The following is a 24,646-nucleotide window of genomic DNA, read 5'->3' as shown; positions in this document are numbered from 1 at the left end:
ATGTGTGAGGCACTGGGTTCAATCTCCAGCACCACATATAAATAAATAAAATAAAGGTCTGTTGATAACTAAAAAATATTATATATATATTTTTTAAAAAGGACTAGAGATTTAGCTCAGTGGTAAAGTAAGTGCCCCTGGGTTCAATCCCCAGTACCCCTCCTGCAAAAAAAAGTCATGAGAAAAGTTTACTAATTTCCTGTAGGGTCCTATATATACACAAACATATATTTTTATGGCTTTGTACCCATCTAAATAAAACTATAAATAAATTTCTCTTTGAAATTAAAAATGGAAAATTTCTTCCTCTTTGATGACAATTATGTTTCCTTTCACTATGACTGCCTAGACATCTATAGAGTCACAGCTGAGACACACTATGTCGACCCTATTAGCCTAAACATTTGTGTATTTCCCCATCCCAACCCAATTGGCCTTAACCAATATTTTCATTTTCCCCTTACTGGATAGTTTAGTCTTATTTATATTTTACCATTATTTATTAGAACTGTTTTTTTGTATTAGTGGTCTCAACGTACAAGATGTAATTGGTATGAATAAAATAAAAAGTGAGGACAAGAGATAAGTTACAGTAGCAGTGCTAGAGGTATGCACTGGCCACTCTGATAGCCTGAACAAAATGTAGGCTGTGAGGGTCATGGAATACTTCATGAAAGGGCTGTAACTCAGCTAAATACTGAAAGACACCGTGGGTATTAATTAAAGAAGATACAAGGGTGAGGAAATGTTCTAGGCAGGAAATAAAAGCAGGTGTTAAGGCACAGACATAAGAACATTCAGGAAACTGAAAGTGGTTTGTGTTTGTCAGAGAGGGTATGTTTGGGAATGGTGATACATGACACTAAAGAGGTACTTTAGATGGTACACAAAGGACTTTGGACCCTGGACTAAAAAGCATGATTAGAAATATGAGAACAGCCAGGCATGGTGGCGCATGCCTGTAATGCCAGTGACTTAGGAGGCTGAGGAAGGAGGATCACAAGTCTGAGGTAAGCCAGGCCTTAAGCAACTTAGTGAGATGCTGTCTTAAAATAAAAAATAAAAAAGGGTTGGGGATGTGGCTTTGTGATTAAGCACCCCAAGGTTCAATCCCTGGTATGGGAGGTGGGGGTGAACCCCACCCACAAGAATCCTGATTTCTGTATTTCCAACTCTCCTTTGCTTCTAATATTATCTGGACTCATAAGCAGCTAAAATAAGGAAAACAAAGGAACTCTGATAGCTATTCATTGCACTGAGGCCAAGTAGCAAGGATCTGTTATGATTTTATATCTCCAATTGTTCCAATTACAGTTTCTAATACAGACATAAAACTGTTCAGTGTCTCAGTTCTTGCCTCACTTTGTTTCACAGAGATTTGCATTTCTGAGTTCTCAGAGTCCGATAGCAATTCTGTTAAGAATAGACAGCCAGTATCATCCTGAGCACTGAGGTAGGCTTTCCATGGTTGAGACCCAGCCCTACTCATTGCAATGGTCTGAATGTTCACTACTTGTAGAGCCATCTGGAGGGTGTCAGGATGGACTTCTCCCTGCCAAGGCAGCACCTGCTGGTGAGCAACTTCGAGGCTAAGCCAAGTTTTCTCAAAATACTCAGCGGTAAGCTGGCAATTGGGGACCAGCATGAGAGTTTCAGAATCAGGGGCTTCTTGTACTCTGCCCTTGTTCTCTTCAGAAATCAGGTGTCCTAAAAGAGTCAGAAAGCTTGTGTAAGAGATTTATGAATCTGTAGGAGCTACATTTTAAATTTACATTCCCATTTACCGTGACTGTCTTAAATAAACAATAATGAGCTCTTTTCTTGCTCAAAGGTGTCGAATTCAGGTAATAGTCTGGTATTTAGCTAGCATACTCTACTTTCCTACCAGTCATTACAAAAGTTAAAAGATTTTTCATAATAAGATATAAGGAAAGGACCATCTTTACCTGAAACAGCAAAGGATGCTGTGTGAGAACGCTCTGAACCACCATGCTCTGCCCCTACACATTTAGAGATAGTTGCCCAGCGGGCTTTGCCATACACTGGCACCAGAGTGTTGAAGTCAGAAGCCCAACTATTCACAGGTCTTTCTGCCTGATCCTCCAAAAGTCCGAGAGAGGGGTCAGATTTAGGACTGCACAGGATACGCTTAACTTCATCAATCCCAACTAAGAGGAGGCGATAGTAGAAGAGACCTCGGTCCCGTACAGCCATATCCTTTTCTTCCTCTAAAATCAAACAAAAGAGTTAACTAAAAACAAAACACTCTCCTCTTACCCTTGTGCCAACCATAGTAGGAGAGAAAAATGGAGAGAGAAAACCCTAAAAAAGCATTAACGTTTTCTTTTCAGGTCCCAGATGTGACTCAACAAACAAAGAAAGCTGTGAGAATTTCTAACATGGGCCATGGCAAGTACTATTTCCTTCTAAAAAACCTACCGATGCAGTAATATAACAGACGTCCCAGCATGTCCTGGCATTCAGCAGGGCGAGAGAGGAAAAGGCGCACGAGTGCAGTGAGTAGCTCCATCTTAACAGCAGGAAATGTCTCTGACTTCACATTCTCTACAAAGTCCTCTAATATGTAAGGAGCATTGGGGATTCTTTCCCCATGAACACCAAGTAGCCAAATAAGTGCTTGCTTTCCCTAGGAATGGAAGGATAAGAACAGGTGCTCAACACTTGGTTCTCCCAAACAGAAGATAGTGAACAATCATTGGCTTTGCTTTTTCCCTGATGCCTGCAGAAAAAAGGTAATCTTTTATTTATTTCAACTTGCACTGTACTGGTCTCTCCTACTGAACTCTTTACAACAAATAAGAATGAAATTCTAACGCACAGGAGAAAACCCTAAACTTTCATAACTTATGCTGATTAAGCAATAAATAAGGTTTCTTCATCTTTGGGGCCTTTGACCCAATTTGGGGTTTAATGTTTCAGTGGAAGCTACTGAAATAATTTTTCTAAATGTTTCATAAAAGTGGTTATTAACCTAAAGTACATACTGCAGTGTGCAGGTCCATAGGTAGACAGATCCCTGAACATTTTTTTTAATATTTATTTTTTAATTGTAGGTGGACACAATACCTTTATTTTATTTTTATGTGGTGCTGAGGATTGAACCCACTGCCTCACACATGCTAGGCAAGTGCTCTACCACTGAGCTACAACCTTAGCCTTGAACCCCTGAACATTTAATTCAGCAGACCTTGGGTGACATCCAAATTTTTTAAAGATTCCACAAATGATTCTGATTCTGATTCCAGCTGAAATCTCCATAGTCTAAAAATCTGACTCAAAATTGTTAAAGAGAATATCAAAGAATGTATACACTGAACAGTGTGGCACACTCCTGTAATTCCAGCTACTTCAGGGGCTGAAGCAGGAGGATGGCAAGTCTGAGGCCAGCCTTAGCAATCTAGTGAGACCTTATCTCAAATTTTTAAAAATACTTAAAGAAAGGGCTGGGGATATAACTCAGTGGTAGAGGACTCCTGGGTTCAATCCCTAGTACCTCACAGTCCTCTCTCATATATAGGATTTGTAATAAAAGCCATACATAAATCCTATTTTTATAATTTATATGTCATTTACATCCAAAAGAGAATCTGAGGTGAAATCAATCCTAAGATTTCCACATCAGAAATAGGGTAGAAAGAATAATTAGATTACATTTTAGAAGAGCAAGTCCTAAGCATTCCCTCTATGCCAAGAAGTAAAGGAAAATTATATTCTACCTCACTATCTTGGATGTTCTCCTCACAGCCGGGCAGGGCCTGACACACTGCTTCGGTACACTGAGGGCACAACCAAACCAGGTCTTGGAACGTCTGCACCACCACTACAACATAGCCCAGGATACAAGAACACAGCATTAGAGCCTCCACACAGGAAAGAATCTTAAGAAGTTATACATTTGGACTAGATTTCCGAGAAAAAAGATTCTGGAGGGATCACTGATTACCTGAACAATATTTTCTTGCATGAATGTTATTATTATCAAATTGACATGGAGATAAATGAACTAATATATGGAAAAGCACTATGTAAAATATAAAGCTGTATGCAAACATGGGTACTGTTGCTGTTGAATGATACTCTAAAGACAATAAAATAAAGTCACCAGGACTGAGACTGTGTGAGGCAAGAGAGGTGCTAAGGTGCAAAATTTAAGAAACATGAAGAGCTGGCATTTACATGAACCTAAGAGTGAGCGCTCACCTAAATTTTGCATCCTAGGCAACTTGCTTGCTTCACCCTTGTCCTAGTCTTGGAAACAATTGACTAGAGTATACTGCAATGTAGCAAAAAAAAGAAAAAAAAAAAAAATATATATATATATAATGATAGGGAAATGACAAGAAAGGTTGTTGTAGTATCTTCCCTATCTATAATATATCTATTAGGGCCTAACCAGGTGACTCATGACAGCCTTAAGCCTCGACCCTATTATATCTACAGATCCTAAGCTTCTCTGATAACAACAGATGATGCAAGGAAAAGTTCAAAATTCTATATTATTCATTCAACAACAACAACAAAAATATTTGGGAGGAAATTACAATAGGCCAGCTCCTTAAAAAAATTTTAGAAAGGTAGCCATTACCTGTAGTTATGTGTTCTTGACGAAGCCCCAGCAACTCTGTTAGAATCTGCACACACTGATCTGTGTAAGTCCTGGCAATTCCACCTACAGAGGAAGAAAACATAGATAAAAATGTTACTATTACGTCTAATAGTAGCATGTCATTCTAAAATTATTTTCCATTAGTTAAAGACAACCAGAAGCAAACAAACAAACAAACAATCACTCCTTACTTGATAAAATAAGACTCTGAGTTTTCTGTAAAAGAAACTTGGGTAAAAAAAGAATCCAATCCATCTCACTGACCACTAGATAACTAAAAGTTCATGGACAAAAAGTTTCCCACAGAACAAGGTTAAAAACACAGTAACAAAGTATTTATGAGCTAGATAGAAGCACCATTTTTGTTGCAGTGCATCAATCCGTGAATATTTCCACTGTGGACACTTGATGGCAATCTCTTAATTGTGAGGATTTCTACTCTGTTCTCTGCCCCTCTTCTCTGCCTCTAATAACCATACTTTATTCCAAATATGAGGGTTTTCCCCCTTCTCCACTTGAAGCATTCTAAAACAGTTCTTCAGCTGCTTTTATTTTTTTGTCTCTCTAGCCTTTTAAATTCCAAAATCTCTAAAATCAAGGAATTATTCTGTGTTAGCCTGCATTCAGTATTATAATTATAGAAGGTCAATAAATGACTGGTGAACTGACACAGGACTTTGAGTTAGAATAGCTGTGTTCCAATTCCAGTTCAGGTACTATAGGAACTTTTGGCAATATAAGTTAAAAAAAAAAAAAAAAAAAAAAAAAAAAAATATATATATATATATATATATGTATCTATATATATATGTGTGCAATATAAGTAAATTATATAATATATATAGAAAATAATTTTTTTGTGTGTACCAGGGACTGAATCCAGGGGCACTTAACCATTAAGGTACATCCCCAGCCTTTTTTATTTTTTATTTTGAGACAGGGTCTAAGTTGCTCAGGGCCTCACTAAGTTGCCAAGGCTGGCTTTGAACTTGCAATCCTCCTGCCTCAGCCTCCTAAACTGTTGGGATTACAGGTGTGAGCCACCATGCCCAGAGACATGTAATAATCTTATATCCACATTTCTTCATCTTTAAAATGAAGTTAAGGGCTGTGGATGTGGCTCAAGCGGTAGCGCTCGCCTGGCATGCGTGTGGCCCGGGTTCAATCCTCAGCACCACATACAAAGATGTTGTGTCCGCCAAAAACTGAAAAATAAATATTAAAATTCTCTCTCTTAAAAAAAAAAAAAAAAGTTAAGCCAAGCTTGGTGGTGCATGCCTATAATCTCAGTGACTTGGGAGGTTGAGGCAGAAGAATCACAAGTTTGAAGCTAACCCAAGCAACCTAGTGAGATCCTGTCTCAAAATAAATAAATTAAAGAAGGGCTGGGGATATAGCTCAGTGGTAGAGCACCTTGGGTTCAATCCCCAGTACCAAAAAAAAAAAAAAAAAAAGATGAAGTACAGGAAAGCATTTTGGATAGAAGACACAAAAGGCATATAAATTAAGTATCACAGGGGCTGGAGTTGTGGCTCAGTGATAGAGCATTTGCCTAGTATGTGTGAGGCACTGGGTTCAATTCTCAGCACTGACTATAAATAAATAAAATTAAGCTCCATTGACAACTAAAAAATTATTTAAAAAAAATTAAGTATTATAGTTTGAGTTACCTGTTTTTTAGCCCGGAAGACATGACAACACCAGTCTTGACCAAAAAAAAAAAAAAAAAGTCTCCTTTCCCCCTTGCTTGTAATCATTGACCCAATTCCATAGTGTGTGTTACTTTGTCTCTGAAGCAAGATTCGTTCTCTTTTATCCACTATGGTTCCTCTAACTACAGCTTTCAAGCTGGCTGATCTAGGCTCTTTCTCCAAGAAGGAAAAGCAGCAGATACCTACCTATGGCAAAAATGGCAGCCTGTGCAAAGTCAGCAGACACATCAGTGCAGTACCCTCGAAGCTCCTCTAGCACCTGCTGCACATTCTCATCATTTACCAGTTCACATAGCACCTCTACCTTCTGTAGTTTGATATAGTGGGGCTCCGAGTAGGAGCAAAAAAACTTTTTGTAGTGGCTGCTAAAGTGACCTGGCAAACTATGCAAGATCTGGCGCACATGACAGAGGGCAGCAAAACAGAGCTCTCGGCTCTCTGAAGAACAGGCAGCTAGTAAAGGTCCCTTGACTCGCACAAGCACATCAGTTTGTACGTGGGGAAACTTTTTTGCTAAAATTAGAAAGAGTTTGGTGGCTCCCATCACCACTCCTGGGCTGCTGCTCTTGAGAAAGCTGTCCAACAGATTGAGAATGTCAAATAGTTCCTCCTCACTGCGGGGCTGGTAGCGGAGCAGAAAGTTCAATACTTCAGCCTGGCCCCACTGATCCAGTTTTGACATTCTATTCAACAAAGAAAAAAAAAGCATTATTTTTACAGCAAAATTAGGACCATCTCCATGCTACTGCTATGTTCATCATAACATGGGGAGAATTCTTAAAAATGGGGTAAGCCATAATCAAATCATTCTTTTCACATGTTCTTTAAATTTATGCAAAATAGACTGAAAATTCTAAGATAATTTGATGGTACAAATTCACACTCACTTAACTAATCCCACAATCAGTATACAGTAGATTCATATCTATCTTTCCTCCTTCCCTCCTTTCCTTCCGGCAGTAATGAGGATTGAATCCGATGCCTTGTGAATTCTAGACAACCACTTTACCACTGAACTACATCCCAGCCCCTTTTATTTTTGAGACAGGATCTTGCTAATTTGCCAAGGCTGGTCTCGAAATTATGATTCTCCTGCCTTGAACTCCTGTATAGCTGGGATTACGGCATGTGTCACTACACATTGGCCAGATTCCCTAATTTTTTTTCTGGGGTGGGTACCAAGATTGAACTGTGGCACTCTCCCGCTGAGCCACATCCCCAGCCCTATCTTGCATTTTATTTAGAGACAGGGTCTCACTGAGTTGTTTAGCACCTTACTTTTGCTGAGGCTGGCTTTGAACTTTGGATTCTCTTGTCTCAGCCTCCCAAGCCACTGGGATTTTAGGTCTGCCCCACCATACTTGGCCAGATTCCCTAAATTTTAAGATATAATTAAGGCTTAGTTTGGGGACATAATGACTGTACAGGAGGAAAGAACGTATTCCCACAGGATATTTTTATGATTTTACATATCAGTCAGAGAAATTAAGGCAAATAAAAGAAATGTGAGGAAGATAATAATCATGGTTAACTCTCCTCTCTTTTCTTCCCTATAAAAGTTGTTCAAGACTTTTTTTTTTTGGTACCAGAGATTGAACCCACAGGTACTTAACCACTGAGTCACATCTCCAGGCCTTTTTATTTTTATTTTGAGATAGGGTATGATCCTCCTGCCTCGGCTTCCTGAGTCACTGGGATTACAGGTATGCACCACCATGCCTGGCAAGATTTCTCCTTAATTTAATACATCAACAACATTTTATCAGGATGCAGACCTCATAATAAAAAGAACACAGAGGCATCCAAACCTATTTAAAAGATGGTGGGCGATGGGCTTATTAATGACAACACCTCCTTCCTGTTTCAGAATTTCCTCTAGAGACCTCAGGCAGTTCACAACCACAATTGGATCCTGGTCACGCAGCAAACTGTATAATTCATTTACCAGGGCACCATCTATAAAAAAGAACAAAGATCTCAGATAAAGAAGAAAAGCTTCAGAGTTATAGGAAGAGGGCCAGAGTAATAACTCCAGGCAGATAAAGCTGAACTTCTCTGCTATAAAAATGACAAAGGCAATAAAATGTAAGCAGACTGAGAGGGAGAAAGATGAAAGTAGTGAAACAAAGGATGCAAAAAAGGAGTTAAAAAAAGAAAAAAAAATGTGTAAAGCAAAAAACTTCCATTTCCAAATTGTTCTAAGTAACTAAGCAAAGTTCTTACTTGGGCCCCCCAAAATGAGTTCTCTAATATATGAAACTACCTAGCCCTGAATCCTACTAAGAGACATGTGCAGAAGTGGGACTACATTATTTTCTACTGAGGCTATATAATCTTTTATAAAGTCATACACATAATAGAAGGATGAATAAATATTGATCATGGTGGATTACTGTGAACTTACCAACTTCAGAGTCTCCATGAAGATTATGCATCTTGGCACAGCCAAGGACTGCCACCCTCCGGACATATGAAGCTTTATCCCGCAGACCATTGAGAATAGGCTGTTGGATATATTCCTGCACACCAGGCATCCTAAACGACAAATCCTGGAGTCAACCAGATCCTGAAATAATTAGGTCCCTCTTCACTTAACAGAGGGTTTAGTAGGTGTCAGAGTATGCATCTGTCATATCACAAACAACTAGAGAAAACCTATCCCAAAGTTAAAATGCCATAATTTTACTTTTCATTTAGAATAATGATACAAGGGCAGTAAAAATCCCCATAGTAGTAGTTATTTAACTTTTTAGTCCAAACTGAGGGCTGTTACCAAGAGTGAGAATTAAAAATCTTTAAGCCTGGTGTGGTGGTGCATGCCTGTAATCCCAACAGCTCGGGAGGCTGAAGCAGGAGGACTACAAGTTCAAAGCCAGCCTCAGCAACTTAGGAAGGCCCTAAACAACTTAGTGAGACCCTGATACAAATAAAAAGGGCTAGAGATATGTCTCAGTGATTAAGTGCCTTTGGGTTCAATCTTTGGTACCCTCAAAAAAACCTCCTTTAATAAGACCACATGATACAATTTATTAAGTCAACGATGGCTAAAAATCTGAGTTAAGGGTATAGCAGTATTTTTCCTAGTACCTAAGATCTCAAATAAATTGTTCTCATTAAATACCTGACCCATAGGCTGGTGTTATAACTCAGTAGTAAAGCACTTTGCCTAGTATGTGTGAGGCCTTGGGTTTGATCCCCAGCATCACAAAAACAAACCAACAAAAAATGTGCCCCATTGCTTTCTGAACTCATCAGTCTCTGAGGACCAGGCAGGGAAGAGGTTGCTCACCTGAGGCTACACATACTTCGTAGTGCCAGCCCTCGCACCATTGGATTGGGGTCCGAGCAGTCTTTGCACAGTGTATTGATGGCCAGGAGAGCCAGATCTGGTTTCAGGGGTGCATATGTGCACATGTATAGATAAACCAACTTCTTTTGAACAATATCTACAGTGGCACTGGCTTTTACCATTTCCATGAAAACACCAGACATGTCCAAGCCCTGAGTCATGTGCCTGAAATCAAGATACATAGCAGGAAGAAGTAAATTACAAAATCCCCAACCTACAACAGAGGAAGTTTTACTTTTCCATTTTCTGGTTATCCAATTAGATTATAATCTTTCAGAGGGATGCAACCAGGTCTACTTTGTCTATTATATCACATAATATTTCACAATGTAGGTATGCAATAAACACTGTTGTTCTAACTGTTCAATATTCGTTGAATCCCTAGTACATTCCAATGAAACAGCTTTTATATTCCAAGTTTATGCTCTGGGGTCATAATCTTGAAGAAGGTGAAGTCTCAAACCTCAAGGAACTCAAAACCAACTAAAGAACCAGACAAGAATACCATTACAGTACAATAGATAAGTATTTAAACAGAAGTCATGTACAAAGTACAGAGGGGACCCAGAGGTGTAACACTACCAGGAAGTCAGAAAATGTTTCTCCACAGAAGTAATGTCTCAGCCAAATGATCAGGAAATTCATCAGGCAGATATTCTAGTTAATGATACATGCTGTGAGACATATAGATGTGAACAAAAAGAGAACATTCTTCTGAGAGTCTACAGGCAGTTGCATTAATAGAGTTTCCTTGGGCAGTAGTAAGTTTGTACTTTATTCTGTAGATGATTATTTCTTAAACTGTGGAATCAAACTACTGGCATCAGGAGAGATGTTAGTTAGGGTTCCATCCCATCCTACTAAAATTAGAATCAACTGCTGGACTTCCTTAAAAAAAACAACATAAAAGCACTCCACAGGACCTTTGTGCATACTAAAGACTGTGAATGACAGCTGTAGGCAAGAGTTATGTACTCAGATTTATATAGTGGAACAATTCTAACTAAAATTTCAGTCATGTGCCTGAAATCAAGATACATAGCAGGAAGAAGTAAATTTACAAAATCCCCAGAGGAAGTTTTACTTTTCCATTTTCTGGTTATCCAATTAGATATGATCTTTCAGAGGGATGCAACCAGGTCTACTTTGTCTATTATATCACACAGTATTTCACAATGTAGGTATGCAATAAACACTGCTGTTCTAACTGTTCAACATTCGTTGAATCCCTAGTACATTCCAATGAAACAGCTTTTATATTCCAAGTTTGCTCAGCAACTTGGAAGGTTGAGATAGGAGGATGGCAAGTTCTAAGACAGTCTCAGCAATTTAACAAGGTCTGAAGCAACTTAGACCCCATCTCATAATAAAAAATAAAAAGGGCAGGGAATGTGGCTCAGTGAAAAAGTGTTCCTAGTTTCAATCCCCTGTACCACAAAAAATAAATAAACGAGCTAGCAAGGTGACCAGTGTATTGTAAACTACAATGGCTTTGGTAATGAAGGCCTCAATCAAAACAGAAGTGGGCATTTAGAATTATTCAGACCACCTGACATGCAAAGTGAAGAATCAGGTGTCATCAAGGTTGACTGATATGCTTATTAGACTGGCTGGTGACATTCATCAACACAATAGTAGAAGAACAGGTTTGGGAAGGAGGGAAGAACGCTGGTGCTATTTTGGGAATACCTTTGAAGAACTATCCAGGTGGAAATGCCAAGCAGGCAGTGGTATATGTGGGTCTGAAGCTAGAAATGATCTCCATACTAGATATATCAGGGAGTCAACAGTAATGTGTAATTGTTCAGTCCGTATTATGAAGGGACTTCGCTGAGCAAAGGATTTCCCAAAAAGGAGAATGAGATGGCAATCTGGAGGAGAAGCATGAAGACGAAGTGGTAAAACAGCCTTGTATGAAAGTTCCTCTACTCTTTCAGAGTGGCTGGGGGTGACGATCCCTGAAGGGGACTGCAAGGTGGGGCAAGGGGAGTGCGGAGGATTGGCAGGCTGAGACAGTTGGGTGATACCTAATCACTCGCTGGATGACATTCCGGTAGCGCAGCCTATCAGCCTGAATGTGAGGGTTACACAGAGCCTTCTTCAGTTCCTTCACCACGTCCTCGGAGCCAAGATACGGCATCTTCTCGAACACTCACGGGGCAGTTCCCGCGGTACCTTAGTCTTGATGTGGGATCCTGAGCAAAGAAAATTTGGGTCAGTGCAAAACAAAAACAAAAACAAAACCCAACAACAAAAACCACTATTTAAGACGACATCTCGCCCCAGCCTTAGTAGCTTCCCCAGAGCTGGAACCCATTCTCTCCGACACTCACGCTACAACCCCCACCCGTCCCGGGCGAGCCCCAACCTAGGCCTTCAGGCCCAACCCCAGCCCCGCAGGCTGTTCGCCCCGCCCACAGACCTCTCCAGCTACCTCGAGGCCGGCACGGAATTTCCATCCCCGCCGCCGACCGGCCGCAGACCCCTCCCTCTCCAGTTCCAGCCTTTCTTCTGCCTCCGCGCCTTTGCCGTCACGGAGAGACCCAATCACGCTTTGGGCGGAAGTCCCACCCTCTCCCCAAGAGTCCTCATTGAGTTCTCGCAGTGAGCGCCGAACCCGACCTTAAGGTGCCCTTCCCCCAACCTGTCACCTCCAGGCGCAGCCGCGCGGCTCCTAGTGGAGCTGCGACTGGCAATCGGAAATCGGCTACTTGGGCCTGTCTCCTCCCAGCAGCGCGCGCTTTGAGTGCCGGCTGGGCCTCGGATCCCGCGCTCGGGTGGGAGTGGCATTCAAGAGAGCAACTTCCGCGATGTGGGCTTTCTCCCCGACTCCCACGAACACTGTCACTTCCTTTTTGCTCATTCTAGTAACTTATTCCTCCTTTGGGTTGGCTTTCCCTTAGGGCCTCCGGCCTTGTTCTTGCCCCGGCATGTCTTCCACCGGGGCGCTGATGTGGAATCCTCACGCAGGAGCCCTACTCCAGTAGAGCCCATCCTCTTCACCATGAACGGGGTCCTGATTCCCCACACGCCCATTGCTGTGGACTTTTGGAGCCTGCGCCGGGCTAGTACTGCTCGGCTCTTCTTCTTGTCCCATATGCACTCGGACCACACCGTAGGCCTGTCTAGCACTTGGGCCCGACCCCTCTACTGCTCCCCCATCACCGCCCACCTCTTGCACCGTCACCTACAGGTATGGGAGCTGGAGTAATCCTCTTTAAGAGCTGGTCCAGGCATCTGGGTGGGGACTTGATCTGTCACAACCTTGGAGTCACAAAGTAGGGGCCACGAGGACTAATTTTTACGAATGCAGGAATTGTTTGAACCCAAAATGTATCGTTAGGAGTGCGGCTTTCAACAGAACGACTGGAGATGTTGAGATGTTTTAGCTTTAAGTAGATCAGTTCAGCCAAAGGAATTATTTCTTTCACATAAGCTAGGCTAGTATCTCCCAAACTTGCCTTAAGAATCCATCTGGGCTAGAGATGTGGTTTCTCTGTAGAGCGCTTGCCAAGGCCATGGGTTTGATTCCTAGCACCCCAAAACAAATGAATAATCCACCTAGTCCACCTAGTTACGCCTGTAATCCCATCGAGGCAGGAGGATCACAAGTTCTAGGTCAGCCTCAGCAGTTTAGCTAGGCCTCAACTTAGTGAGACCCTATCTCAAAAAATAAAAACAGCTGAGGATATGGCTCAGTGATAAAAGTGCCTCTGGGTTCAATCCCCAGTACCTGTCCCCTTTCCCCCAAAAAGACTCCAAGTAACATGGATATACAAACTCTTCAGCACCCATTTGTCCCATCTGATTCAGCAGCTATGGCTTGTGGAGATTCTGAAAAATCTGGCAAGATTTCTTTTTCTTTCTTTTCTTTTTCTTCTTCTTCTTCTTCTTCTTTTTTTTTTTAAAACAATTGTCCCCAAAGGATTAGTATGCTCTAGAGGAAGTTTGAGAATCACTATCTAGACTGTTTTCAAACTCTTAAAGCTATACAAAGGGTGGGATGGGGAGTGGGAAGTAGAAGAGGGGATTGCTTGGGAAGCCTCTTTACAATTTTTACTTCATGGTGGCTCAGGATTGGTCACCTTTCTTTGATCCATGTAAGGGGTACTTCCAGGAGGGGAGTCTGTGGTTACTGGGATGACCCAACTGTTTCCTCAGGTGTCTAAGCAGTGGATCCGAACCTTGGAGGTTGGTGAGAGCCATGTATTGCCTCTAGATGAAACTGGAAGAGAGACCATGACTGTAACCCTCATCGATGCCAATCACTGCCCTGGCTCTGTCATGTTTCTCTTTGAAGGATACTTTGGAACCATCCTTTATACAGGTGGGTCTCCCAAGGGATCCTGCTCACATTCCAGCTGAGATACTACTTTTCTTGAGTAACTTTAACTCACAATAGAAGTCTGGAGGCCTTCTGGCTTCATCACTTATAAGCAGTGACCCCTTCTCATCTGATTGCCCACTCTTGGACAGTTCAATCCTTGTGAAGATTATATAATTAAAAAACAGGAGCAGAGCAGGGCACAGTGGTGCAGGCCAGTAATCCCAGCAATTTGGGAGGCGGAGGCAGGAGGATTGCAAGTTGAAGACCAATCTTAGCAACTTAGTGAAACTCTGTCTCAAAACATTAAAAAAAAAAAAAAAAAAAAAAGCCTGGGATGTTGCTCAGTGGTTAAGCAACCCTGGGCTCAACCCCTAGTATAAATGGGAGCAGGATAGAGACATTTCCACAAAGAAGCTGTAATTCATATACTGTTCAGTGCCAGGACACATCCTAGTTTTTCCACAAATCAACAACCAATCTGTTGTTGGAGATGGGGGAGAGTTTTCTTCTATTCTTTTTGTCTCTGACCTCTGCCCTCCATATATTCTCTTCCAGGTGATTTTCGATATACGCCATCCATGCTGAAGGAGCCAGCCCTGACATTGGGGAAACAGATCCATACTTTATACCTAGATAATACCAATTGCAACCCAGCATTGGTTCTTCCTTCTCGACAAGAAGCTGCCCAACAGATTATCCGGCTCATTCGCAAGTACCCACAACATAACATAAAGATTGGTGAGTTGTTACCTTTCCTTTTTTTTTTTTTTTTTTTCACCTATAGCTAGTGAATCTAGGTTCTTTGAGTGTTCTCAAATCTTTCAGAAGCAGCTCTCACCTTCTCTGTGAACCCTATTCTGACCTCCTTATTGAAGTTAAACCTGCCCTCCATTGTTACTCTCACATTTCTAACTCCTGATTCCCTATATCAATTCAACTTCTTTTTTAATTTTTTATACTACTCATCACTTCCCAATATACCCTGCATTTTAATATGTTGTTGCTTATTATTTATTGCCTATCCCCCACTTCTCCTGGTGCATACATACACACACACCTAAACTCCTTGAGAACATGGATGGAAATGGGAAGAAGTTGTATATTTGTGGAACAAAGAAGCAGCAGCTAATATGACAGACACTGGGTGGGCAAGGATGCTGGAAAGGTGGGAGGGGATAGAGGGCTGCTTTGTCATTTTGGACTTTGTGGTTTTTTTTGTACTGTGGATTGAACCCAGGGAAACTCTAACTATAATCTATATCCCCAGTACTTTTTATTTATTTTTTTATTCTGAGACATAGTCTCACTAAGTTGCTGAGGCTGGCCTTGAATTGCAATCCTCTTGCCTCAACCTCCAGGTCTTGGGATTATAGACTTGCACCACCATACCTAGCACCATTTTGAATTTGATCCTAAACTTAACAAAGAGCTGTTGAAGGGTTTTAAGTAGAAGAGGGACAATATTGCACTCATTGCCTTATAATATATTTCATAATATATATCTTTATTATATTTAGTTTCTATTTTCTGTGTCTCCCTGCTAGAATGTAAGTTCAATGAAGATAGGACTTATATATTCCATGCTTACCACTGAGGCATTTAATAAATATTTGCCATTTGAATGAATGAAATTTATCAGAACATAGATATTTAAGTGAGGATTATGCTTTAAATTAGGTTCACTGAAAAAACAACTGCTATTTCTAGTGATTCTAGTGATATAACACATTTTGGGGACTCAATTAGAGCTGCCTTTTGGAAGATAGTTTATGAAAATCAATCTTTGTTTTAAAAAGTTTAATGGATATAATTCTAAATGACTTTTTGGTTATTTCCAAAATTCTAAGTCCACAAAAGGCAAAAGATCTGCCATCATTATGAATATATTAAAAGGACATTCGCAACCCTGAAAGGAGTTTCAAATGAGGTTAAAGAAATATTGAAAAAATTATAGACCCTCCAGGTGACTATCAAATTGATTGAGAAATATTCCCTACCCTCAGGATTGCTTGACTGCTCGTAAAGAAACATCTGTCCTAGCTTTTCTTTTCTTTTCTTTTTTTTTTTTAATTAATTTTTATTGTAGGTTGTTCAAAACATTACATAGTTCTTGATATATCATATTTCACACTTTGATTCAAGTGGGATATGAGCTCCCATTTTTACCCCAATGTCCTAGCTTTTCTTAAAATTTTTATTTAGGAATTTTCCATAGAAGTACCTAGGAGGGTGCTGTGGTAGAGCCTGATTATTTTGCAAGTACGTAAATCCCTATTGTATGCCTAGGGAGAGGAAAAAACTAGGAGTATGTAAAGGGAAGAAAATCAAGTACGTACGTTTGTGCCCCAAAATGAAAATTTGAACCATCAGGAATGAAGTTGATGTCTAACAAATATATGTTCTTTTAGGTGGTTCACAATCTTGTTATGGATTTGATAGAGACATCAGAAAAAATCTGAGAACAATTATTAAATAATATCTCCCATATCTATTTCCATAACCATTGCCCAAATTTACGTCTCTATTTCTTTCTATATGAGTACTATTTGGGCCTTCCAATTGATTCAAGTTTTTTCTCATCCAGGTAATCAGATAATGTTGCTACTGTGTGTGTGTTTTCTCCTAAAGTCCTGCTCTGGTCATATTATTCTTCTGATTAGATTTGCCATATTCCTGCTTCAGGCCATTCAGAATTAAGTCCCAGCTCCCTACCAATACATGCAGGACTGCTAATTAATGATATTGACTTACCTCTTTAGTATCACTACTTACCAATTCTTTCTTTTACTTTAGTAACATTGAATAATTCCTCTTAAAATGTTTTCTGGCATAACCTTTCCTTGCCAGATTAATCCTAACCAATTCTTAGACTTAGTTCAGCTGTCATTTTTCAGAAACTCCCTAATTCCATAGGCTGTTAGCTACTCTTCTGTGCCCTCCTAACACTGTATGTATATCTCTATTATTGTTCTTGATTGCATTGTTTCTGGGTCCAGATGGCATTCCTGGAAGATCGAGACCTTTTTATAGTTTGTTAGTTTTTGCAGTTCCTCACACTTGGTAGGTGCTTTCTCTTGTTGAACTGAATGAATGAGTAGATTGTGTTTGCTCCTGTCCTCCATTTTCCATTTTATCTCAGCTTGAATGCCACCTCCTCCCTGATTTGATTCCCTGGTTTTCCCCATGAATTTTTTATTTTTGCTAAACATTTGGTTGATTTATTAGGATTCTCCAATAGCTTCATTCTCTCCTTTTACTTTTCCTAATCCTTTTAACATTATTTAGGACTCTATAGTCTAGGAAAAGAGTCATTGCTGGAGCAACTGGCCCTAGAGTTTCGGACCTGGGTGGTATTGAGTCCCCGGCGTCTGGAGTTGGTGCAGCTGCTGGGCCTGGCAGATGTCTTCACAGTGGAAGAGAAGGCTGGCTGCATCCATGCTGTGGACCATACAGAGATCTGCCGTTCCTCCATGCTGCATTGGAATCAGTCCCACCCTACCATTGCTATTCTTCCCACAAGCCGAAAAATTCACACTTCTCATCCTGATATCCATATTATCCCTTACTCTGACCATTCCTCCTACTCTGAGCTTCGTACATTTGTTGCAGCACTGAAGCCTTGTCAGGTCCTGCCCATTGTCAGTCGACAGCCCTGTGGAGACTACTTTAAGGACAGCCTGAGTCCCAGGCTCTCTATGCCCCTGATTCCGGACTCTGTGCAGCAATACATGAGTTCCTCCTCTAGAAAACCAAGCTTTCTCTGGCTGTTAGAAAGGAAGCTAAAGAGGCCAAGAATCCAGGGTGTTGTGTTTGAGACCCCTGAGGAAAACACTGATCAATCGCAAGCTGACAGGGACTCTAAGAAGGCCAAGAAAGAAAACCTTTCTCCCTGGCCAAGGGACTTTGAGAAGCAACACCACCCCTGTTCTTTGAGGGTCAAGAAGCAGTTTTTCCCAGACCTCTGCAGCCAAGAATGGGACAAGGCAGCTCCTTTTTGTGAATCCCAGAAGATGGTGACTGTGTTGACTGCCCCCTTGGGATTTTCAGTGCAGTTAAAGACTCCAGATGAGAAATTTATCTCTCCAAAACCCAGGGAGGAAATTGGCTTAGATCCACCCTTGATACCTAGGGAAGACAATAATGGCCCAGCAGCCACAGGGGACCAGAGTGATTGGATAAGCCATGATTCTCCCCCATCTCACAGCAGCAAGGCTGCCCCGCTTCTAGTTACTGAGTTCAGGAGTTTGGCACTAAAATACCTTCTGACTCCAGTGAACTTTTTCCAGGCAGGGTTCTCTTCCAAAAGCTTTGACCAGCAGGTGGAAAAATACCATCAGCTCTCACTGAAGTAGAGACAGGAGAATGGAGACCTACAACTTTGTCAGATAACACTACTACCGTTTTGAAGATAGTAACTGAAGACTATAGTGAAAGCTTCTTTGGGGCCTTACTTCTCTTTTCAGGATCCTATGGGCTCACCGTAGAGCAGCACTTCATAAAGCTTGTTCATTGGAGTCAAGGTGTCTATGAACTCCTTAGTTTTATAGTTCATTATGTTTAAGAAACACTTTTCATTATAAACCCTTCAGAGTGTGCATGAGCACATTAAAGGTTCTTAGTAGTCCTATAGTAACTTAATCTGTTTAACTTTGTTTAACCCTGTATTTTTCAAACTTTTGTGAACATATAGTCCTTTTATGTGGGTGCAGAAAGAGTCAGAGTGTGAATCAAAAAGGATCAGGTTATTCCCATTGTTATTTTTTGTGTCATGTGCCATCCCCACATCCCCTTCTTCTCTTTCCAGATGAAAGTCTCTAGGTAGTTTTATTTTTTTAATTATGAACTGTGGTGCTGAAGGATAAAGTGGTGACCTAAGCAGCACGTTCCAAACCCGAGTGTCACTGACTTGCTCTGACCCCATCCAAGTAACTTCCTGTCTCTGCCTCTGGGAGGGAAGAGGAAATGATGAAGAGGCCTTGGAACACTGGTGAAAAATTCCACATCTGCCTTCTTCTGAGGAGGTGCAGTTAGTGTCACTGGGGACCCATTTGGAACAGAACCAGCATGGAGGTTGGGTACCCCTCACCAAGGCAGTACCCAGCTGATCATTAAGGCTTAGGGTATGAGGGCTTCTGGTTGCCTAGAGGCACTGACTTTGGCTGAAGGATAAAGTGTAAATAAAATTACAAAAGATCAAATGTGCTGCCAGATATTCCTCTGATTGTTCACATAGCTGGGATATTTTTGTGCCCCCCACCCCCCTTGGTTTGAGCAGGGAGCCAGAGCACACAGCCTGTTTGTTTTAGTATCCAGGGAAAAGACCAAGGAACCAGCTGGCTGGAAGAGATGGGGGTGTGCAGTTCTGCCCTGTCCTTCTGCTCATAACCTGACAAAATGCCAAACCAATAAGCAGGACAGCTGATCCCATGGCTGTGAGGAAATTGGCTCTGAGAGGGCACAGACACTTGGAGCTGGGCATGTGAATCCACACTGCTTCAGCATGGAGTTTCAAGCCTTAGAAATGAAGGCTATTCCTTACCTAAGGGGGGAAGAGTTTGCTATTTTAAAAATAAAATAAAATACATATGTATATAGTACTATTTTTTAAAAAAAATTTGTACATACTAATTATACAAAATAGTGGGGTTAAGAGTTTTCTACTTTTGGAGGAAGAAATGAAGAGTTTAGAAAGCCAAACAAGCCCTTGCTCTTGAGAAAGCTATACGCAGCTCTGTTTTGTCAGTGACCTTTACTGTAAGCCTCCCAAGGACCTACTAGGAGCCACAGCAGGTGAAACGTGGTACAGCAGGAAACCTGGGTATTGTCTGGGCTTGAATCCAGGGCACCCTGGGCACAATGCTTAAATTTAGTAGAGCCTCAGTTCCTGAGCTATAGAATAGAGATGGAGATACCTACCACTCATGATTGCTATGGAAATTAAATAATAGGTAAAATTCTCTTAGCTCCAAATCTGTCACATGATGGGTATTTCAAATGTTGGTTCTTGGGGCTAGGGGTAAAACTTAGTGGAGGCTGAGGCAGGAGGAATGCACTCTTAGTGTGCATGAGGCCTCAAGTTTAATTTCAAGCAACACTCACAGTTGGTGCTCTTAGCTTCTGGTTCTTAAAAAAAAAATTACTCTGGGCTCAGAAGGCTAAGGCAGGAGGATCACAACGAGTTCACAGCCAGCAGTGACTAAGCAACTCATCAAAACTCTGTCTCTAAGTAAAATATGAAAAAGGGCTGAGGATGAGTCTTGGCAGTTAAGTACCCCTGGGTTCAATCTCTGGTACCAAAAAAAAAAAAAAAAAAAAAAAGAAATCTAGTCTGTAAATAAGCATTTCACTGCCATTAAAATTATTCAAAAGCATCCATTTTTATAGTTGTATAATACCCTACTATGTGAATAAGCCTTATTGAAATCCCATATTATCCAACATTTTGCATACTATTAAAAATTTTTTTTATGTTGCAGTGAATATCATTATGCACATATCTTGGTATTTTTGTTATTTCCTCAGAGTAAATTACTAGAGTAGGATTTCTGTTTAAAGTTATTGCAGATTGTGCCAAATTACCTCCCAGAAAAGTTTCTTTACCATCTTTTCTGCAGAAGAGAGCATTAAAATACCTTGAACAGCAGAGGTTGGTGGCACCTGCCTGTAATCCCAGCCACTTGGGAGGCTGAGGCAGGAGGATTGCAAGTTTGAGGCAAGCCTGAGCAAATTAGCAAGGCCCTTAGTAATTTAGTAAGACCCTGACTTAAAATAAAAAATAAAATGGGCTAGGGATGTAGCTCAGTGGTAAAGTGCCTCTGAGTTCAAGCCCCAGTACCAAACAAAAAATAAAATACCTTGAAGATTCGTTAAGTTCAAATGATATTACTAGAGTGGTACATGTTAAGATGTGGAAAGTCATCTTCTGTGTTAAGTCAATAAATATTTACTAATAGCAATGAAGTATGTAATAATAATAAATAATAATATTTATGTCTGACTTTCTCTGAGTCTCTAGTTATCTCACCTCCGTGTGACCCACAGGTGGCTGGGAGAGATAAGGAAGTTCTTAGTACAGGGCCCCCCATATTTGTGTTATCTTCTAGCAACAAGAAAGCCTGTCCATTTTTGGCACATGCTGTTTCACACATATTACTTAAAGTGGATCTGTGTGAATTCAGATGGGGGAGCAGAAATAAAAGGCTTTAAGGAATTTAGTTGTTGGTGACATGTTTGCATGTTAATAATAAGAAAATGCCATACTATTCTACTAAGGTAAAAATGTCTGACATAATAGATATTGGTAGTGCCTTATTTGGTTTCTTAAAGCTCTTTTATATAAAAATGCAGCATTGCCTATATCTTTAACTAGCCAGTTAAAATTAACTTATTTTTAGAATCTAAAGATGACCCCAAAGAAGTATGAAGATCTTGCAATTAGGCTTGAAGATGCCTAAAAAAGAAAATTCCCTAGAGATCCATTAGTTGTTTCATGATCAGTGGGAGAACTTGTACTTTTCCACAAGGACTGTAATAGTGGCTTAAGTTCCTTTTCAAAAAAATATCTGCCTGGCAGGCTATTGGGGACCATCTCTCATTCTTAACCCAAATTGTCCTTTGTGTTAGGAAATAGGAGATAGATAGATATGCTTTTTTTTTTCTTCTTTTTAATCAGAAAAGAGATTTAACCAGGTGCAGTGGTGCCTGTCTGTAATCTAGAGATTTGAGAGGCTGGAGCAGGATGATTGAAAATTTCAGGCCAGCCTCAGAAATTTAAACTGTCTCAAAAACAAAAAGAGGCTGGGCATGGCCTGTAACCCTAGCAGTTTGGGAGGCCGAGGCAGGAGGATTACAGATTCAAAGCTAGTCTCAGCAATTTAACAAGGCCCTATGCAACTTATCAAGACCTTGTCTCATAATTAAAAAAAAAAAAAAAAAAAAAAGCTGGACATGTACCTCAGTGGGTAATCATCTCTGGACTTAATCCCCAGTACCAAAAAAAAAAAAAAAAAGGCTAGGGATATAGTTCAGTGGTGAAGTACTCCTGGATTCAATCCCAATACTAAAAAAAAAAAAAGAACAGAACAGACTTGGGGTAGAGAACCCAAGACTGGGGAGACAGTTCTCTCTGCATTCTTGGAGTAATTCTTAAGCAGGATAAAATCTGTATGGGGGTCCATGTGCACATATTTTAGATGCAACACTAATTAGTAGTTGTTAGTGTGCTTGCTACCTGCCTCCCATTGCCCACTGTCCCCAATTGCTACCACCTCCAGCCCTTGTCTGGAGTTCATGGTGTTTTCCCCTTTTTCTTCCCCAGGACATACCGCCTACACCTGTGCAGAATGCTGCTGCTCTTCCTTATCATTGATCTGAATCAGTAACTGCCTGTCAGGGATTCTCTGAATGGTTAAGCTTGTCTTTGTTTTGACCACAATTCTTTTATTTAGCTACACCCTTCCACCTTGTCTGTCTCATTCCTAGATCAAGAAATGCCCTTGTGATTTGAGGCTTTGTTCTTTTTCTTGACAGATAACTTATCGAAACATCTTTCAATTGTGTAAAATTTCTGGCTCATCATGGGTTAGTCTTTCCTTTGCAATATTTACTTTTTTTTTTCTTTTGTACAGGGGACTGAACCCAGGGATGTTTTAACCACTGAGCCACATCCCCAGCCCTTTTTGTTTTTTATTTTGGGTGAGGATCTCCCTAAATTGTGTAGGGCCTTACTAAGTTGCATAGGCTGGATTTGAACTTCTTGTTGGCCACCCCCCTTACAATATATACATACTTAAACACCATTGTACTATGACTATTTTGCCAGTCCTAACTCCTCCCACACAACTTTTTACAAGTGAAGGACAGAGTTGTCCTCAGTGCTGTAATCCCATCCTCAGTGTGCTTTTGAGGAACAAAGAAAATTGGGTCTGGCTCTTTAGTAACAAAACATTAGGAGGGCCCAGATTTCTGGTGTTTAGGGAGTCAGGGATAAAAATAAAATAAAAACTTGGACATCTGCCTCTTGGAAGAGAAATAAAACAAAAACAAAACCTTGAGCAGCTGTTTCTTTAAATTTTCACATCCATTTTACTAGCTCATATATTGACCATCTGGATCTTTCTTTTCTTTCTTTCCTCCTTCCCCTCTCTCTCTCTCTCTCTCTCTCTCATTAGGGATTGAACCTAGGGGCACATAACCACTGAGACACATGCCCAGTACTTTTTGTTTATTTATTTTTGAGATAGGGTCTCACTTAGTTGCTTAGGGCCTTGCTAAATTGCTGAGGCTAGCTTTGAACATGTGATCCTCCTGCCTCAGTCTCCCAAGTTGCTGGGATTACAGGTGTGTGCCTATATGCCCAACTCATAAAATCTGCTTTTGAATTTCCCTGTCAATGGGATAAAAATCCTTAAGTTACCTCTTACTGAGTAGACATTTCCTGTACTGGTAAGCCTTCAAGGACTGAAACTATTTAGCAGAACATTTTATTTTTATTTATTTATTTTTTTTGTAATTTAACAAGTTTTATTAACTTTTTTGAAAAATTGATAGAGTAAAACATACTCTACCTATCTATAACTGTGTCCTTTTATGAGTTTCACTAATGTAACTAGACTACATAGTTGTATCAAAAAGGAAAAAAAAAATAATCAGTGCTTTGTAACTAAGTCTGAGGTTTGAATATCTCACCTGCTTTAAATAATATTTAAATCCTAAAAAATGAAGACATTTTGCAGGAGAAAACAGCCCCAAGAAGAAAACATTACAAAAGGTATAATGATAATTACTTTAAATCAAATTTACGAATCAATTTCTTTCTCCAAACAAAGTTCCATGTCTACAAGGAACACAGGTTACTAATTCCAGAAAGACAAGTTATCAAAACTTTAAATACTTCTCTCAGTACTAATAGTTACATTCTCTATCTGGATCACACTTTTATTGCCCCCAATTTCTTGCCATTTGTTTTAATGTCAACAAAGCCTGGGTGCCAAACTTTGTAAAACTGTGACAGAGCTAGATCTTTAAATAATTATTACAACTAATATATCTACTAGTTATTTGCTAAGAGTAATAGAATGATATATACAAACCTCTTATGAATTAAAATAGTACTTCTGCACACTTTTCTTTGCAAGAGTTCTATTAACCTAGAATATACTCAAGGAGTTTGGAAAACTTTTTGACTTTCATTTATCTGTATAAGCCTAATAATAACCAAATTTATTAAGTTATGCCAGTTTGAAGGGCATAACATTTTTTTAAATTTCCTTCTTGACCTCTGTATTACCTCAAAAAGCAATCTATTCACTAATGGTCTGAGAAGCATAAATAAATCAAAGCATGTATTACATATATTTAATACCAATAAAATACAATATGTGATCAACATTGTATTACTATAATTGTCAAGCTCTACTTGAAAGCCTCTAAAAAAAAATTACTCTGGGAGAATTAAGCTATTTTATTTAACATGTAATAGTAGGCATAAAGCAAAGTTTATGTATTTAGTTTTCTCATTTTCTATTGTATTTCCACAAACCTTTAAGATACAATTTTAGGTATTTTTCTATCAATAAGATCAGATATAGATGTTTGTTTTTATAGGTAACTGAAGGTTTTAAGAGGGTTTA

The 24,646-nt window shown here is 40.0% G+C and overlaps 2 protein-coding genes across 6 annotated transcripts; one reads left to right on the top strand and one right to left on the bottom strand.

The window, feature by feature from the left end:
- Positions 1-1,266: 1,266 nt before the first annotated feature.
- On the bottom strand, positions 1,267-12,254 carry Ap4b1 (adaptor related protein complex 4 subunit beta 1). Of its 5 annotated transcripts, none has more exons than XM_076862930.1 (11): positions 12,111-12,254; positions 11,716-11,883; positions 9,629-9,853; positions 8,744-8,874; positions 8,148-8,295; positions 6,526-7,022; positions 4,607-4,690; positions 3,738-3,841; positions 2,440-2,647; positions 1,947-2,228; positions 1,267-1,707 (listed from the first exon to the last, which is right to left on the bottom strand). In XM_076862930.1, exons 2-11 carry the CDS (start codon positions 11,826-11,828, stop codon positions 1,280-1,282), a joined length of 2,220 nt encoding a protein of 739 aa, XP_076719045.1. In that variant the 5' UTR covers positions 11,829-11,883; positions 12,111-12,254; the 3' UTR covers positions 1,267-1,279. The 5 variants fall into 5 exon arrangements, with proteins under 5 accessions (XP_076719045.1, XP_076719041.1, XP_076719043.1 ...); XM_076862926.1 differs by having other exon boundaries at positions 12,123-12,254; XM_076862928.1 differs by lacking the exon at positions 12,111-12,254 and adding an exon at positions 12,057-12,103.
- A 192-nt stretch (positions 12,255-12,446) lies between these two features.
- Positions 12,447-21,079, top strand: Dclre1b (DNA cross-link repair 1B). The gene is made up of 4 exons (XM_076862925.1): positions 12,447-12,881; positions 13,850-14,015; positions 14,571-14,753; positions 17,301-21,079. The coding sequence occupies exons 1-4, from the start codon at positions 12,693-12,695 to the stop codon at positions 18,365-18,367; spliced, it is 1,605 nt and encodes a 534-aa protein (XP_076719040.1). The 5' UTR covers positions 12,447-12,692; the 3' UTR covers positions 18,368-21,079.
- The last annotated feature ends 3,567 nt before the right edge of the window (positions 21,080-24,646 follow it).

The sequence above is a fragment of the Callospermophilus lateralis genome, chromosome 7, assembly GCF_048772815.1.
Source record: "Callospermophilus lateralis isolate mCalLat2 chromosome 7, mCalLat2.hap1, whole genome shotgun sequence".
Lineage (NCBI taxonomy): Eukaryota > Metazoa > Chordata > Mammalia > Rodentia > Sciuridae > Callospermophilus > Callospermophilus lateralis.
This window is presented reverse-complemented; position numbering and strand designations above follow the sequence as displayed.

What these genes read in the sequence shown, in the direction of transcription:
- Dclre1b (XM_076862925.1), top strand. Translation starts at nt 12,693, where the DNA reads ATGAACGGGGTCCTGATTCCCCACACGCCCATTGCTGTGGACTTTTGG. An exon ending in TGGAACCATCCTTTATACAG is followed by an intron (nt 14,016 to 14,570) that starts GTGGGTCTCCCA and finishes ATTCTCTTCCAG; the next exon opens with GTGATTTTCGATATACGCCA. An exon ending in ACAACATAACATAAAGATTG is followed by an intron (nt 14,754 to 17,300) that starts GTGAGTTGTTAC and finishes AACATTATTTAG; the next exon opens with GACTCTATAGTCTAGGAAAA.
- Ap4b1 (XM_076862930.1), bottom strand. Translation starts at nt 11,828, where the DNA reads ATGCCGTATCTTGGCTCCGAGGACGTGGTGAAGGAACTGAAGAAGGCT. An exon ending in GTCATCCAGCGAGTGATTAG is followed by an intron (nt 9,854 to 11,715) that starts GTATCACCCAAC and finishes TCTTGATTTCAG; the next exon opens with GCACATGACTCAGGGCTTGG. An exon ending in AGCATCCTTTGCTGTTTCAG is followed by an intron (nt 1,708 to 1,946) that starts GTAAAGATGGTC and finishes TGACTCTTTTAG; the next exon opens with GACACCTGATTTCTGAAGAG.